Below are 13,746 nucleotides of genomic sequence, written 5' to 3'. Positions count from 1 at the left end.
TTTGTTTCCTTAAAAAGGGAAAATTGGAAATAAAAATTGTTAGCCTTACCAAATTCCTCTTTGTACACTACATAATGAAGTAAAATTTGTACCATAAATAAGTTATTTAAACAAACACACCCTCCAATCCTAATCAAAATTACGGTATTCTGAGACCCCCCTCTCACCCCCCTTCCCCCCCAACAAACCCGCCGCCAAAATTTGAGGCAGGAGCTGGCCGCTTCTATGGCTTAAATTTTGCGTAGGATGAGATGAAAGAGCAATACTATTAGCAACATACTTTTTGTCTTTCTTGTAGCCTTGATTTCAAATCTAGTCGCAAATCATAAGCTTTTGTGCTGCTCAGATGTTCCTTCTTTATCTTAATGAGAAAACTTTTCGCAAAGGAAGTGCGAACCTCTAGATAAGTCAGCCCCCAGGTTTCCAGGGAGCCGTCGCTGTCCTCAGCTAGACAGGGGAGCTGCTCGTTTCAGGAGAATGACTGAAACATTCAAGTCACCCAGACCTCCGCTTCCCCTTCAGCTTGCTGCAGAAAGAGATGTAACCTGAATCTTTGTTTAGGTTTTGGTTGGGGAGTGAGAATCAAAAAGCCACGGCAAATGCGGAGAGGAGATTTTTTTTTTTTAAGTCAAAAGTTAACAGGCCATTCCCAATGTTTTGTTTTGTTTTTTTCTTCTTCTTCTTTAATACTAAATCTGGAGTAAGTTGGCTTGTCCTGATAAAGATCTTGACTTGTAGAGAAGGCGGGTTTTTCTTAATGAGGTGAGTCTATTCCTCCAGGAAAAGACTTTTCCCCCCACACCCTCTTCCCTCCCTTCATGTAAGGTTCCACCCTCTGGAAAAACAAAACTCTTTTTTTTCCTTTTCCTAGAGGGACAGACCTCAATGAAGTTGGGAAACAATCTTAAGAGCAGTCCATCAGAGTGGTTACGGTCACAGCGGCCTCTTTGGACGAAGACTTGTAGCATTCTTTCTCTTCTCGGTGTCAGCTTTTATTAGTGCGCTGGGGCTGGGGAGGCGGGCCAGATCGGCAGACACGGACAGCCTCTGACCCTCTGGAGTTGGTATGTGATAAGCAGCCCTAGCAGTGCCATGTATTGGAAAAGCGAGCAGATGTTTGTGTGTAAACTAGAAGAAAAGGACGTGCCGGAGCTGGCAGTTCCTCCCGAGAAGGTGAGCGACCCGACGCCTGGCCAGACCAGCTGAATCGCAGTTTCCTTGAAACGCGAGCTGTTTGCGCTCCTAAATGAGGTTCAGAAATTACCTGTAACGGCCTCATCTTCAAACCTGGCAGTTTTTTTTTTTTTTCTTACGTAGTAGCGTTAGTCAGTAATCATTGCCTCCCCTCCCCACAAGCTCACTTAACCTGAGGCCATGGAGACGGTAATTTGGGAGACGAAACCTCAAGCCTAAGGCGCTCTCGGGTACATGTGAGTCGTGCTTTTGTTGTGTTTGCAGTGGTGAAAGGGCGGTCGGGAGAGTGAGTCTGGAGGTCCAGGCGGCTGTGGGGTGGGAAGGAACAGACGCGCGGCTTCCCGCTCCCAGCCGCAGGCGGACGCTTGCCGGCCCTAAGGAGCTCCTCCGGCCGTAGGGCGGTCCGCGCTGCCGCGGCCCCACAGCGAAATAGAAGCAGACGTGGCTCCAGGAAGGCCTCTGGGATCCTAGGGCGGGCTAGGAAGGCCATTTTACTTTAAAAAACCGAAAGAAGCAAACCCCAGGGCTCTCGAGTCACACCATTCTTCGAGTAGATGGGGGGAAACTGACAAACTCTCACCTCACTTTGGAGGCAGGAGCCGCGGGGTATCTCGCGTTTTAGGTTTGAAAATCATCTGCAGCCTGTTTGAGCGCCTCCGCCGGACCCGCACTGGGCACCGCTGACTTTGTCTTCGCGCCGACGCTGGCGGGGAACACTCGGCGAACGCGGGGCTCTTCTGCCTAAACTCTTTGTGTCTGCGGCGCTGGGTCCCGAGTAGGGAGCGCACCCGAGGGTCCCGGCGGAGAGCCCAGGGGACTGGGGGGCCCGGACAGTATCTCTTCTGGTGCTACCAGAGTGACGGAAAGAGGGAGGCGAAGAGACAGAAATGCAGAACTGTGGGCCGTTCGAGTTCCGGGACCCCCCCTCGTCCCCCAAGCTAGAGTTTCCGTAAACGAAGGCAGAAAAAGCCCAGAGCTGCTGCGTTTTCGTTTAAGAACAAAACTCCTACAAAGGCTTGGAAACACTTGAGTAATGCGCGTTGTTGCTTTAAAACATTTTGACCGAGGTTGGGTGAGTTTTTTTTTTTTTTTTAATGACACAAATTAAATTCAGCTGGATATTTTCCATTATTCGACCCGCTTTTTTGCGCTAGCTAAAAATAATCCTTTAGTCGCTCAAATGTTGACTTACCGAGCAATAAGTGGCAATTTACACCTTAAAGAAACGAGTATAAATCACTCGCAGCTCTAATTGCTGTTAAGTTTACGAAAGAGCTGCTGGCTCGGTTTAATCTGAAGCATTTTCATTCAAATTGTCATCGGAACAAACACCAGGCTTCTTAAATCCAGCTGTAATTAGCTTTCAAGTATCCTATTAAACCTCTTCACCTTTTGGGCTATCCAATTCAAAAAGCCCCCTTTTAAAAATATATATGTGTCTTGCTCTTTTAATTGAGGCTATTAAAGAAATCAAGTTTCTACCCCCACCCCCTCCTCAAATCCTCTTTTCTTCTCTCCCACTTCACTCCACCCCCATGCACCCCCTTTAGCCGGGTGATCCCCGCTCCGCTGTGATTGACGTCTAGAAAGAAACTGCTTTGTGCCGGGATGATTGTTATTAACTTGTTACCCCCGGCAGGGGGGCGGGGAACCGACGTGCTACGGTGAGCGCGGGGACCCGGAGCCCCGAGAGCGCGGCACCGCGCCGGGCGAGCCGTTGGTGCTCCGGTGGCCAACTAGTCGCGCGCTGAGGCTGCGCCGCCGCCGCCGCCCGCTGCCTGCAAGGGAGGCTGCGTCGGCGTCGGCTTGCCAGACGCGCGCGGGCCCAGGCGCCCAGACGGCTGCACGTGCGGCCCGGAGCGCCGTGGGCCTTCATTAGCCCGCCCCGCGTGCGGAGAAGCTGAAGCTCTGGGCCGCACGTGCCGGCTCTGAACTTCTCGTCTCTGTTCCTCCCCACTTCCCCGCCCTCACCTCCTCAGTGCCAGGGGCTCATGTCGGAGGAGTGCGGGCGGACTGCAGCCCTGGCGGCCGGGAGGACTCGGAAAGGCGCCGGGGAAGACGGACTGGTGAGTGGGTAGGGACCCGGGTGGTGGCGAGCCGGGCCATGGGGAGGCAGCCCAAGGACGAAGGGCTGCTGTCCCCGCACTCCTCCCCGGGCCCAGTTGGCCCCTCGGGGAGCGGGTGGAGAGGGGTGCTGCGGCGGGGGGAGAAGCTGAGCCGGTGTGGCGGGCTGCGCAGGGCCGCCAGGCGCCCCAGGTCATTGAGGTCAGTGGCCTGCAGCCCCGGCGGGGGCGTGGTGGGAGCATGGACCCGGGGGGAGAGGGCGAGAAGCGGGACCTCAGGAACTGGGGGTGGTTTGGGGTAAGGGAGGGGAGGCTGTGAGGGAGCCCCCGTGGGTCTGTGGGATGGGGAGAGAAGGAGGGGTCTAGAACCGCCTGAGACCGCGCCTCGTGGCTTCCTGCAGGTGAGCCCCGAGGGAGTGGGGGACGAGGACTCGTGCTCCTCCTCGGCCCCACTGTCCCCGTCGTCCTCGCCCCGGTCCATGGCCTCGGGCTCCGTCTGCCCCCCTGGCAAGTGTGTGTGCAACAGCTGCGGCCTGGAGATCGTGGACAAGTACCTTCTCAAGGTAGGGCGCAGCCGCGAGGCCCAGGGGCAGCGGGGTTCCCCGGGAGCTCTGGGAGAAGAGAAAAGTTTATTTTTCCTCTCTTTTCCACTCAAGTTCTCGCTGGAGAATGTAGACTTTCTCAGCACTACGGCCCAGTCAGGGGCAACTCATGCGGTGGGAAAGAGTGGGAGAAGAAATCTTAGAATACCCGCTGTTGCAAAACTGCTTACGTGTGACCCATCCTGGTCTAGACGTGCCGATACCCTGGGTGGATGTGCTGGAGTTAGCCACCTACTTGTAGCGGAACAGAACTGGGGAAACGCTTACCCATTCTGGAAACAGGGTCCTGCCCGATTATTTTTACTGAGCCTCGGGTTATGGTCCCTCCACCCCCAATAACACCCACACGTCTGCCTGCTTATGAGGACTCCAGGTCTGTATATGTTGATCGATTTCCCCTTTTCAGTGTCTCCTTCGGTGAGAACCACTGTCAAGTGCCTTAAAGGGTCTTTTCTGGATAGATATTTTACAATCTTATGTTTGTTTACACTAACCTGAGGCTTTTCTAGAGTAAAAGTTCATAGTAGCATTTAAATGAAAACCATTTTCAATATCTTCCTCCTCTTATTAAGGTTTAATACTTCAGGGCCACCCAGTGATTTTTTTTTTAATGTCATCTCCAGTGCTTAGTGGAAAAAAAATGGAAATTGATGTAAATTTATACAAAACAGAAAGAAAGAAAAATGCTTGGGATGAAGTGCTTCAAGTGGTGGTTTGAGAGTTGACTGTCTGTCTTGATTTGTTTTACTTCTCTCAAGATATTGTGGGGGAGTTTTGGAGTACAAATTCTGGCAGGCTAGTTACCCATGTCATTGCATGAAGGATCATAGTCCCTTGTGTCTTAATTCTAATACCATGGAATTTCAACTTCAATAGCTTTTTTAAACCACTATTTAAAATAATGATCTCTCCTACACTGACTTAGTAGCAAACCAGTTCACTTTCTATTCTCCTCACCTCCCCCTCCCCACCACAGTTTTTCAAAAGAATTCATTATGGAGAATATGAATTCAAAAAACAAATTAGTGAGTTTCTTTAAATTTCTCCCTCAACATACAAAGCTGCTTCATCTGGGGAGTTGGAATGATACCCTGTAGATACAACCCAGATAAAGCACCAAAAGGAGTTTTGGTGAAAACGTTTAAGAAGTGACTAATTTACTTAATTGGTGGTTGATTCTTAAAGCTGGCTTTCTCTTTAAGTCTGTATTCTTAAGATTCCCATTTCAGTGTTTCCACACCTGAGCCTTTTTGGATATTTAAAAACCATCTTTTGGATCAAAACTAGTTTCTTATTTTCAGTGAGCCCTCTCAATAATTAGCTTAATCTTTAAGAATGTTTCTGATGGATCTATAATGGATCCACTACACAGCAGAGAGGGTAAAGAAAAAAGTTATTATAAAGTGACTCTTAACATATCCTCTGAAATAGATAAAATCATTTCTAGTGTTCATCTTTTATATGTTAACATATGTTTATATGTTTTATATTTGTATTGTATAAAATAATCTAAGTTATCTGAAGAGTCTTTTAAAGCTTTCCTTTGTAGTAGGACCAGAGTCCTCTCAATGAAGTCTTCTACGTACAGTCTTAGACCACCCCTTTTTGTACATATTAGTGTATGTACAAGAAAACTAGCTGCTGCTTATTACATAGGAAACTAGTTCTAACAAAAGTTTGACACTTTATGTTTAAAAACTGAGTTCTTAACTTCCCCCCCCCCCATTTTGTGTGCTTATTCTTCCAGATAAGTTTGAATTCAATTTGAGTCATCTGGTGAAAAAATAATTGTTAGACCTAATAGAATATTTGAGGGTATAACTGTTTAATATAGAAAAACACCATATTGTGAGGCAAGTTAAATGGAGTTAGAACAAAAAAAATGAGAGGTGTTAGATGCATCTGTTGCCCCATCTGATACTTCAGTGCCCTGTCGTTTGAGGGATTTTTTTTTCTGGCTTGGTCCTATATATGTATACATACAGAGATTGGATCAATGCTAGCCATCAGGAAAGGTTTATAGTCGCCAGAATTTTCTCTGTTCACCTTACTTTCATCTCTGGAAAAGAAATGGAAGATGAAGGAGATTTTTTTTTTAAGTAAACTTTGAGGAAAGGTGGCAAACCAGGCGTTACATCTGGCTTTAGGGAACTAGAGAATGGCCATGACTCTGCCCTGAAGCCTGCATCTAGCCTTGCTTTAAAAAAAAAAAAAAAAAAAAGAGCCTGGATAACATCAAAATGCAGAAGGCCTTAAACAGTGGAATACTAAAGGAAACCTGTATTTCTACACTTTAACTTAATTGGGCCCGTTTGAGGAAAAAAATAGAAAGAAAATGCATCTCTAATTAATAGGACAGCATTCACCATTGTTAATTTTTTTTATTTCGATTTCCTCAGATTTTTTTCCTATTGTTTCCTATTGCTATTTTCCCTGTTTTCTTGTATGGTGAGCATGTAGTTCTTTTATAGCAAGACCAAAACTTAAAATTTCACTAAAATGGTACTCTCATTAGTGCTTTGGAAAGAGACACATAACTGTAATTAGAAGCCAGTGAAACTTTCTTCCGCTTCGAAGGACCTTTTATATTTCATATCACAGAAAAATATGTTGAACAGTAGCGCTAATATGATAGAATCATTGGACAAGATAGTCTTTATTATGAAATAGTGTAGCAAAAGCTGTATTTCACAATTTCCCATTTTTCCAATTTCCTAATTCTTATATTAGGCATTAGATCCATTTGTAGAGTATAACTGGTGTTTTTGCATCATTGCCGTTCTCTTAAATGAAATTTAATTAAGCATAAGCCTAGTTCCTGTGTCCATTTAACAAGAGCAAAATTTAGGAGCCTGCATTACAGGCAAATTCAATTCAATACACATCTTCGTTTTTGAAGGCTAAAGATGTGCCGCTTATACAATGATAGCAACAGTTTAAGGTAAGGCTATTTATGATTTGTCCCCTGATTTGACAATGTTTCATGCTCCTATATAGAATATAAAGTGCTGTGATTTATTAAACTAAATTAAAGCGTTTAATGTCTCACTTCCTGAAGTATAAATGGCAAATAGTTGGGCACCTTTTTAGAACCGTTTATAATAGATTTATTTTTTTCCTCTAGTAACCATATCATTAAAGTAGGGTTACCAATGCTTTATGTTTTGATTATTTAATGTTAGACAGGAGCCAGGGCTTTGGCCATATCAACATTTAAATCTACCTTAGGAATTTCTGTTTTGTAAGTAAAATGGATTGCCTGGCTTCTTTACACGGGTAAGTATTTCTTACAAAGCTTCTTTTCCATTTTCTTTCTCACTTTAACTAAAAAGTAGATTGAGAAGGGATGTGGCTTGAATTCTTTAGCTACCATGTTTCATGGTGGGAAGAATTTGGTCAAGGAAAAAAATATAAAACCAGTATGTAGGACTTTAAAGTGGCTAAAATTTTCCCTGTGTTCATAGACATTCGATAACAAAACAAAACAAAAACAAACAAAAAAAAACCTGAATAGACGTTCAATTTAAAAAAAAAAAAAAACCTGAATTTTTCAGAAGTGTATTTAAAAAATTAAACACAAAGTGTATAATATGCTACTGTGATTTTCTGTTTGAGGTCTAAAAGAGAATATATCTAGATGCGTATTTGTGTAAATGACACCTCTTAGATAGAAACATTTAGAGTATGTGTTAAAATATTAAGGGGCCAGCTTTTAAAATTGCCTGATACAGAAAACCAATGAAGGATACTCTTAAGTGTGGTTTTAGAATGGCTTCTCATCCTAACCCCTTCTTCTTCACAGGTGAATGACCTGTGCTGGCATGTTCGGTGTCTCTCCTGCAGTGTCTGCAGGACCTCCTTAGGAAGGCATACCAGCTGTTATATTAAAGACAAAGACATTTTCTGCAAACTTGATTATTTCAGGTACACCGAAACTTTTTTTTTTAGTAAATAGGTACTCCAAGAAGGTATTACACAAAGAGAATTTTGTAAATAGCCTTTCTTGTCCAGTTTTATTTACTGAAGCCCACTTTTTCTTATACAATGGATTTCAAAATGAGAATGCTTCATATTTTTGAGGTATAATTTATATTAAAACAAAATTAGCATGCTTATGTGTTTTAGGAACTCAGTATACAAAAATTAATTTTAAATAATTATTTCCACTTTGGCGAATGAAAGTTTTTGGTATTAAAAACAGGGAACTTTCTTTGCTGTGCAGAGGTATAAAGTATGAAATATAAGATGACTTATTATAGCAAAGCCCTTTCTTTGTTCAGGAGGAGTAGCAAGACAAAAATGAAGTAATTATGGGGGAAAAAAATCAAGGTTTTGTTGTGCTTTCTCCAGTTTACTATAGAATGACCCCTAGTAATATACCTATAAAATGCCAGCAGTTTGGAAACTGTGATTAAACCATATTATTCAGAAGAATTGACCATTCCAGTATTGGAAATACACCAAGTCTAATTACGTATTCTGCCTAAAAATCCTATTTCTTTTGTCCGTTCTTTGATCTTTGTTTTGTGAGATTGTATTTGCTTAGGATATTAAATGTAACATTTTCTCCACATGGTCTCTTTATAATAGTTTAAATGTGAAGTTTCTTCTAAGATAGAATTTAATTCTTAATGGATAGCTATCTCAAAATTGAAATCATCCTTAAGCATGACTTTTTAAAATTATCACATTTTTTCCCTATTTGCATTTCCAAACGAAGAAGAATGTTCATTGTGAAATTGGGAAGTTAATACTACATAGTGAAGTTTGTAATACTAATTATGTTATTTATACTCAATTTCAAAAACTGATTTAAGAGAATTTAGTGATTGATTTGAATAAAATTGCTAGGTAATTTAAAGCACTTCATGAAATCCAGAGTCCTTTATTTTATAAAGTCATAGAATTTTATAACTACCCAAAACATATATTTCTCAGCAGGTTTACTCTCTGTTTCCTCAAAAATAGTAGCAGTTTGCCTCCTCTTTCACTTAGGATATGCTAATCTTAATTTTTTTTTTTTTTGGGTAATTTAAAGCCCCTTGAAATGTTTGGTTTCAGAGACTTATTGAAAGTCTAGTTCTTCAGGATTTTTTTTATACTTCATATTTTATTATATTCTGAAATTTATTCTTATGATTCAGTTTTTCAGATTAACTTAAAAACTGGCAATACCTCTAAAGATATGTTAAGGAATAGACACAGACACATATACTTATCTAGTTTAATGTGGATATGCCAAGTTATGACTGCAGTTGTGGTAGGAGATATGACAGAGAGTGTCTGGTCACTAAGACTGAGAGAAAAAAGAAATCTTTACATCTGGCATTTTGTTAAGATTAACTTGCATTTAATGTCCAGATATGTGTCTAAAAGTTTTAGGTAATATTTCCCCTCCTCTTGTGGATGGTATTGCAACAGCTTGTTCACCAAAGGAAACATTTCTGAGTTTTCCTTCACTGAGGTTTCTGAGGTTTCTTCACACCAGAGTGAACAATTTCTGTTCTATTCATTCTTTGATAATATCAATTGAAAATGTTTTAACTTTAAAAAAAAGTTTAGAGCATTTTCTAATTATCTCAACTTGGTTTTAAGACGTCATTATTTATATCTTCAATGGTATGCTTTTGTATTTTTAGGTTTCAGTCTCGAGTGTGGGTGGGTGTGTGTGTGTGAGTTATGTTGAGTCTCTAGGTAATTTATAAATGTACTGATATTTGTTACAAGAAGGATACTGAAACTCCTATGTCATTTATTTTAAAAGAAAAAAAATCCTTTTCTCCTTTAGAGTAACAATGAGAAGTTTTTGTTTTATTAACAGGTTTGAATTATGATCCCATCTCAAGTCTCGATTGTGTACCATATGACTTTTAAAAAATAATTGATTCCTGTTTCCTTTTCAAAAGATTTAAATACTTGGGTTAATCCAATGAGTAAATAAAGTGTTAGTTTAATCTTAGACTGATGAATATCTCACCAAGCATTAAAATCTTCACCTCCCACCCTTCTATTTATGTAGAAGGTATGGAACTCGCTGCTCTCGCTGTGGGAGGCACATCCATTCTACTGACTGGGTCCGGAGGGCCAAGGGGAATGTCTATCACTTGGCGTGCTTTGCCTGCTTTTCTTGCAAAAGGCAACTTTCCACAGGAGAGGAGTTTGCTTTGGTGGAAGAGAAAGTCCTCTGCAGAGTGCATTATGACTGCATGCTGGATAATTTAAAAAGAGAAGTGGAAAATGGTAAATATATACTTAAAATACTTTTGAATCTTTTGGGACAGCGAACACAGGGACAATAACGATTTTTCCTAAGGTCGTCTTAAAGCATTACTTTGTGCAGTGTAATTGTGGTGAAACTCATTAAGCCCTCCACTGTTAGTGATGGTCTCCATCTGTTTATTTACAAGAAAAGCCATGGCATATGTATTCGCCTTGTGCCATATTCTCAGGAAGCAGCCTTGAGTTTAGGGTTCTGTTTTGCTTTTTGTAACCATTTGTTTCCTTGTATTTGCCTTTGTAAGGATGAGCCTTAGATGTGCACTTCCAACTTGGTGCACTTTTGACTAAATATACAAGCCTACAAATGGAATATTGTTTCCACAGTATGTTTCTAGTATGTTCTAAAACTTAAGGGATTTGGCAAACTAGAAGATGTATACAGTTTCATACCAAACCAAGAGATGCAAGAAACCTATTATTGTATGATTGTTCATACAACTACCTATTATTGTATGAATGGTGTGTTTTTTAAATGCAGGTAATGGGATTAGTGTCGAAGGCGCCCTCCTCACAGAGCAAGATGTCAATCATCCAAAACCAGCAAAAAGAGCTCGAACAAGCTTTACAGCAGATCAGCTCCAGGTAGACATGACAATGAATTTATGAGTTTTTGAAGCCCTTCCCCACCTAAAAAAAAAAAACAAAAAACCACCAAACCCAAACTAACAAAGCCAAACAAAAAACAATCTCTATGCTGTCTTAAAACATTTTTGTTTTCAAAAAGGTTAGCCTGTGCTTTTTGTGAAAACTAACTTGTTAGATGTATGAAAACATTGCCCTAAATATTGTTTATCAATATTTCGAGAGTCATGATGTGATATGAACTCATCATTCAAGTTCGTCTCCCTGGGGTCTGTTAGCATTAACATCAAAGTGGAAACAAAATATTGATCTGTTCTGACTTCCTGATAAAAATTACTTTAACCCAGGCATTTACATTACTACATGTAATTATGCTAGAAGATAAAATATTTGGGGACTCTTAACAGAAAGAGACGCTCAGTATGTGGGTCGGTGGGACACTAACGTGTTCATCTTTTTAACAAACCACATTGAGTGTTTTAATGGACAAGATTGTACATTTTCTGAGTAGGAAAGAATTGTAAACGCTTTACCATAAATAGGAGTCTACCGATTGACTCCAATCAAGTAGACCCTTCTTGTTTTTAAAGAGGGTAGAGGGAGTAATTCTATAATTTGATGCTAAAGGTTCATTATGTTCCCTGAAAAGGGAGGGATTATTTTCAACTTAGTTGCCCTAAGTATAATTGTTGTAAGTTCTATTTATGCAAATTGTCATGAAAGTAATGAAATAATTACTCCTTGCTTTATATTTAAGTCTACGCATACAGTGATTCATTCTGGCATTTTTTTTCAGATAAAGAAATCACATTTTCTAAAAGATTAATGTGACTGAAGTATTTGTTTTATGTTAAGGTGAGGTAACATCTGTAAAGCGCCTACCATGTATGGCTGGGTGCTTTACACATAGTATCCATCTTAGCTCAGACTTGAAAGGATATTTATACAATGTTAAGAAATGAGTGAAGGTAATATTTTGAAAAATCACTTATAGTATTCTAATACTTGGCAGTATTTAAGATGAATGCAGTAAAAGAGAATTTTTATTTTGAGAATGATTAAGAAAGAAGCCTTGATATGACACAAATATTCCAAGGGAACTTAATGGCATTGGAAGCAATCTAGCATTAAAATCTAGATCTATTCTAAAAAATTTCCAAAAGTGTTTTTGATTTCTTAATTTAGGCATAGACTGCATGGTCAGCAGGTAGGAAATGAAAGATAAGGCAGTTGAAAGAGATATCTGTTTGAACCTTGCTTTTTCTGGGTGCCTCATTTGGTTGTAATGAAGATCACGTAAAGCCCCAGGTTAGGAGATATGAATAACTGTGGGAGACCTGGCAGCAAAATACCCAGTAGTTAAAAGGTGTCTGAGTTAAAATATAATCTCTAATGTAAATATGTTCTGTTTATAAAGTGGGCTGTTTCCATGAAAGCCTGGCTATAACTTTAATAATCATAAGGCTGATAGCTTTAGTTCGATATAAAAATTCATTAGTAAAAGGATAACTTTGAAAATTTGAAACTGCTTTAGGTAGATATACAATCTCATATAGGAAGATAGAGGCACTAATTAAATAGAAAGGGAATAATATTTGTGGAGGTCTTTGTATACCAAGTCTTATGCCAGACATTTTCTCTACATTATCTTCTTTTATCTCTTACAATTCCTTGATATAGGTAGCCTCATCCAAGAAGTGTAGGTACTCCCCCAAGGCAGACCACCAAGGGAATGGCAGAGAAGACATTTGGACCCTGCTCCCCAAACCTCTGGTCTTTTCATTTTGCTTGGCCTCCCAGGAGACCATGAGTAGAACTGTGCCTTAACAAAACTCCACTTAACGACAGTGGCAGCTAAAAGAAGAGTGAGATTCTGAATCTTGGAGATAGCCTTATAGTTTTAAATTGCAAATGTGCATAAACTATTTAAGCCATGCATTATTATACAAAAATATGATCTGAATCAAGTTTTAAAAATTTATATCAGAATCATAGGTTTTTTAAAATGAAAGCAGAAATTATATACTTTCAAAGCATGTTCTCATTTATTCAGTATTTATTAGCATCTATCTGTGCCAGGAATGGCTGAAACAAATGAGACACAATCCTTGTCCTCAAGTGTTCTTTGTAGCTTAGGAATCTAGGATAAGTTGAATCATTATACTTTGCCAGAACCTCTAATAAATCAGGCAGTGTACCTCGTTGTCAAATTGTCCTACTTTTCAGAAAGCTGAATATAGTTAAGTAGTGCTTGAATTTAGCAAAACAATAAAATATAGGTGATCAATAAGTCAAGACTATTCATAGAGTACTGGTTTGGACTTATAAGACTTAAAATGGGAGGAACAAACAAATTTCCCAAATTCTTCTTTAGAAGCTTATGGGAAGAAAAAATAGTTTGACTTTCAGAATAGAGTGCTATTTTGTGGTAGCAAAGATATTTCAAATATTGTCTCATTTGTATAAATTGTATTTTAAAAGTTCCGGCAGTACTATGGTTTGCTTATTGTAATTGGAAGTATTTGCTCAATGATTATTAATGTTAAACATGCCAGGGTTAGCACCTACTTTAATCTACTTTCAGATCAAGTTGGTCAGCTGCTACTATGCAGACTCCTCACATTTCTGGTAGACCTTCTGGCCTTAAAATGATGTCTCTACAGAGGCTTGCTCCTTGACCATGTTAAAAGAGCTCAGAAAAGGAGTAGGGTGGGTTTTGGCATCATTAGTGACCAGAGAGTAATGAAACCAAGTTAAAATTAAAAGGGTTCTTTTGTGAGACTAAACACTGATGAACACATCTTACTTTTCCTTTAGCATATTCCAGCTTCAAACCATCAGTGTTGATTTAAGGTTTCCTTTATTCCTTAATGAGAAATTGCTTTAGTAAATGTAATTTACTTCCATTATTAAACTTGTGAATTTGAAATGCATTTGTGAAAAGCATGCTGTTTTTGTTTTATAAATTATCAATAATGGCCTTACAAACAAATCTTCAAATATCTGTTCAGCTTTTCTCCTTGAAA

The 13,746-nt window shown here is 40.0% G+C and overlaps 1 protein-coding gene across 1 annotated transcript in view; it reads left to right on the top strand.

Moving 5' to 3' along the window:
• The first annotated feature begins 1,083 nt into the window (after positions 1 to 1,083).
• LHX8 (LIM homeobox 8) overlaps positions 1,084 to 13,746 on the top strand; it is a 30,166-nt gene continuing 17,503 nt past the window's right edge. Inside the window, exons 1-6 of the mRNA XM_082458216.1 lie at positions 1,084 to 1,173; positions 3,174 to 3,260; positions 3,659 to 3,820; positions 7,662 to 7,783; positions 9,879 to 10,099; positions 10,617 to 10,720. Of these exons, the coding sequence (XP_082314342.1) occupies positions 1,093 to 1,173; positions 3,174 to 3,260; positions 3,659 to 3,820; positions 7,662 to 7,783; positions 9,879 to 10,099; positions 10,617 to 10,720 (777 nt within the window). The 5' untranslated portion in view covers positions 1,084 to 1,092. The remainder of the gene's footprint in view (positions 1,174 to 3,173; positions 3,261 to 3,658; positions 3,821 to 7,661; positions 7,784 to 9,878; positions 10,100 to 10,616; positions 10,721 to 13,746) is intronic.

Source organism: Balaenoptera physalus (assembly GCF_965194825.1).
Source record: "Balaenoptera physalus genome assembly, chromosome: 1".
Taxonomy (NCBI): Eukaryota; Metazoa; Chordata; class Mammalia; order Artiodactyla; family Balaenopteridae; genus Balaenoptera; species Balaenoptera physalus.
This window is presented reverse-complemented; position numbering and strand designations above follow the sequence as displayed.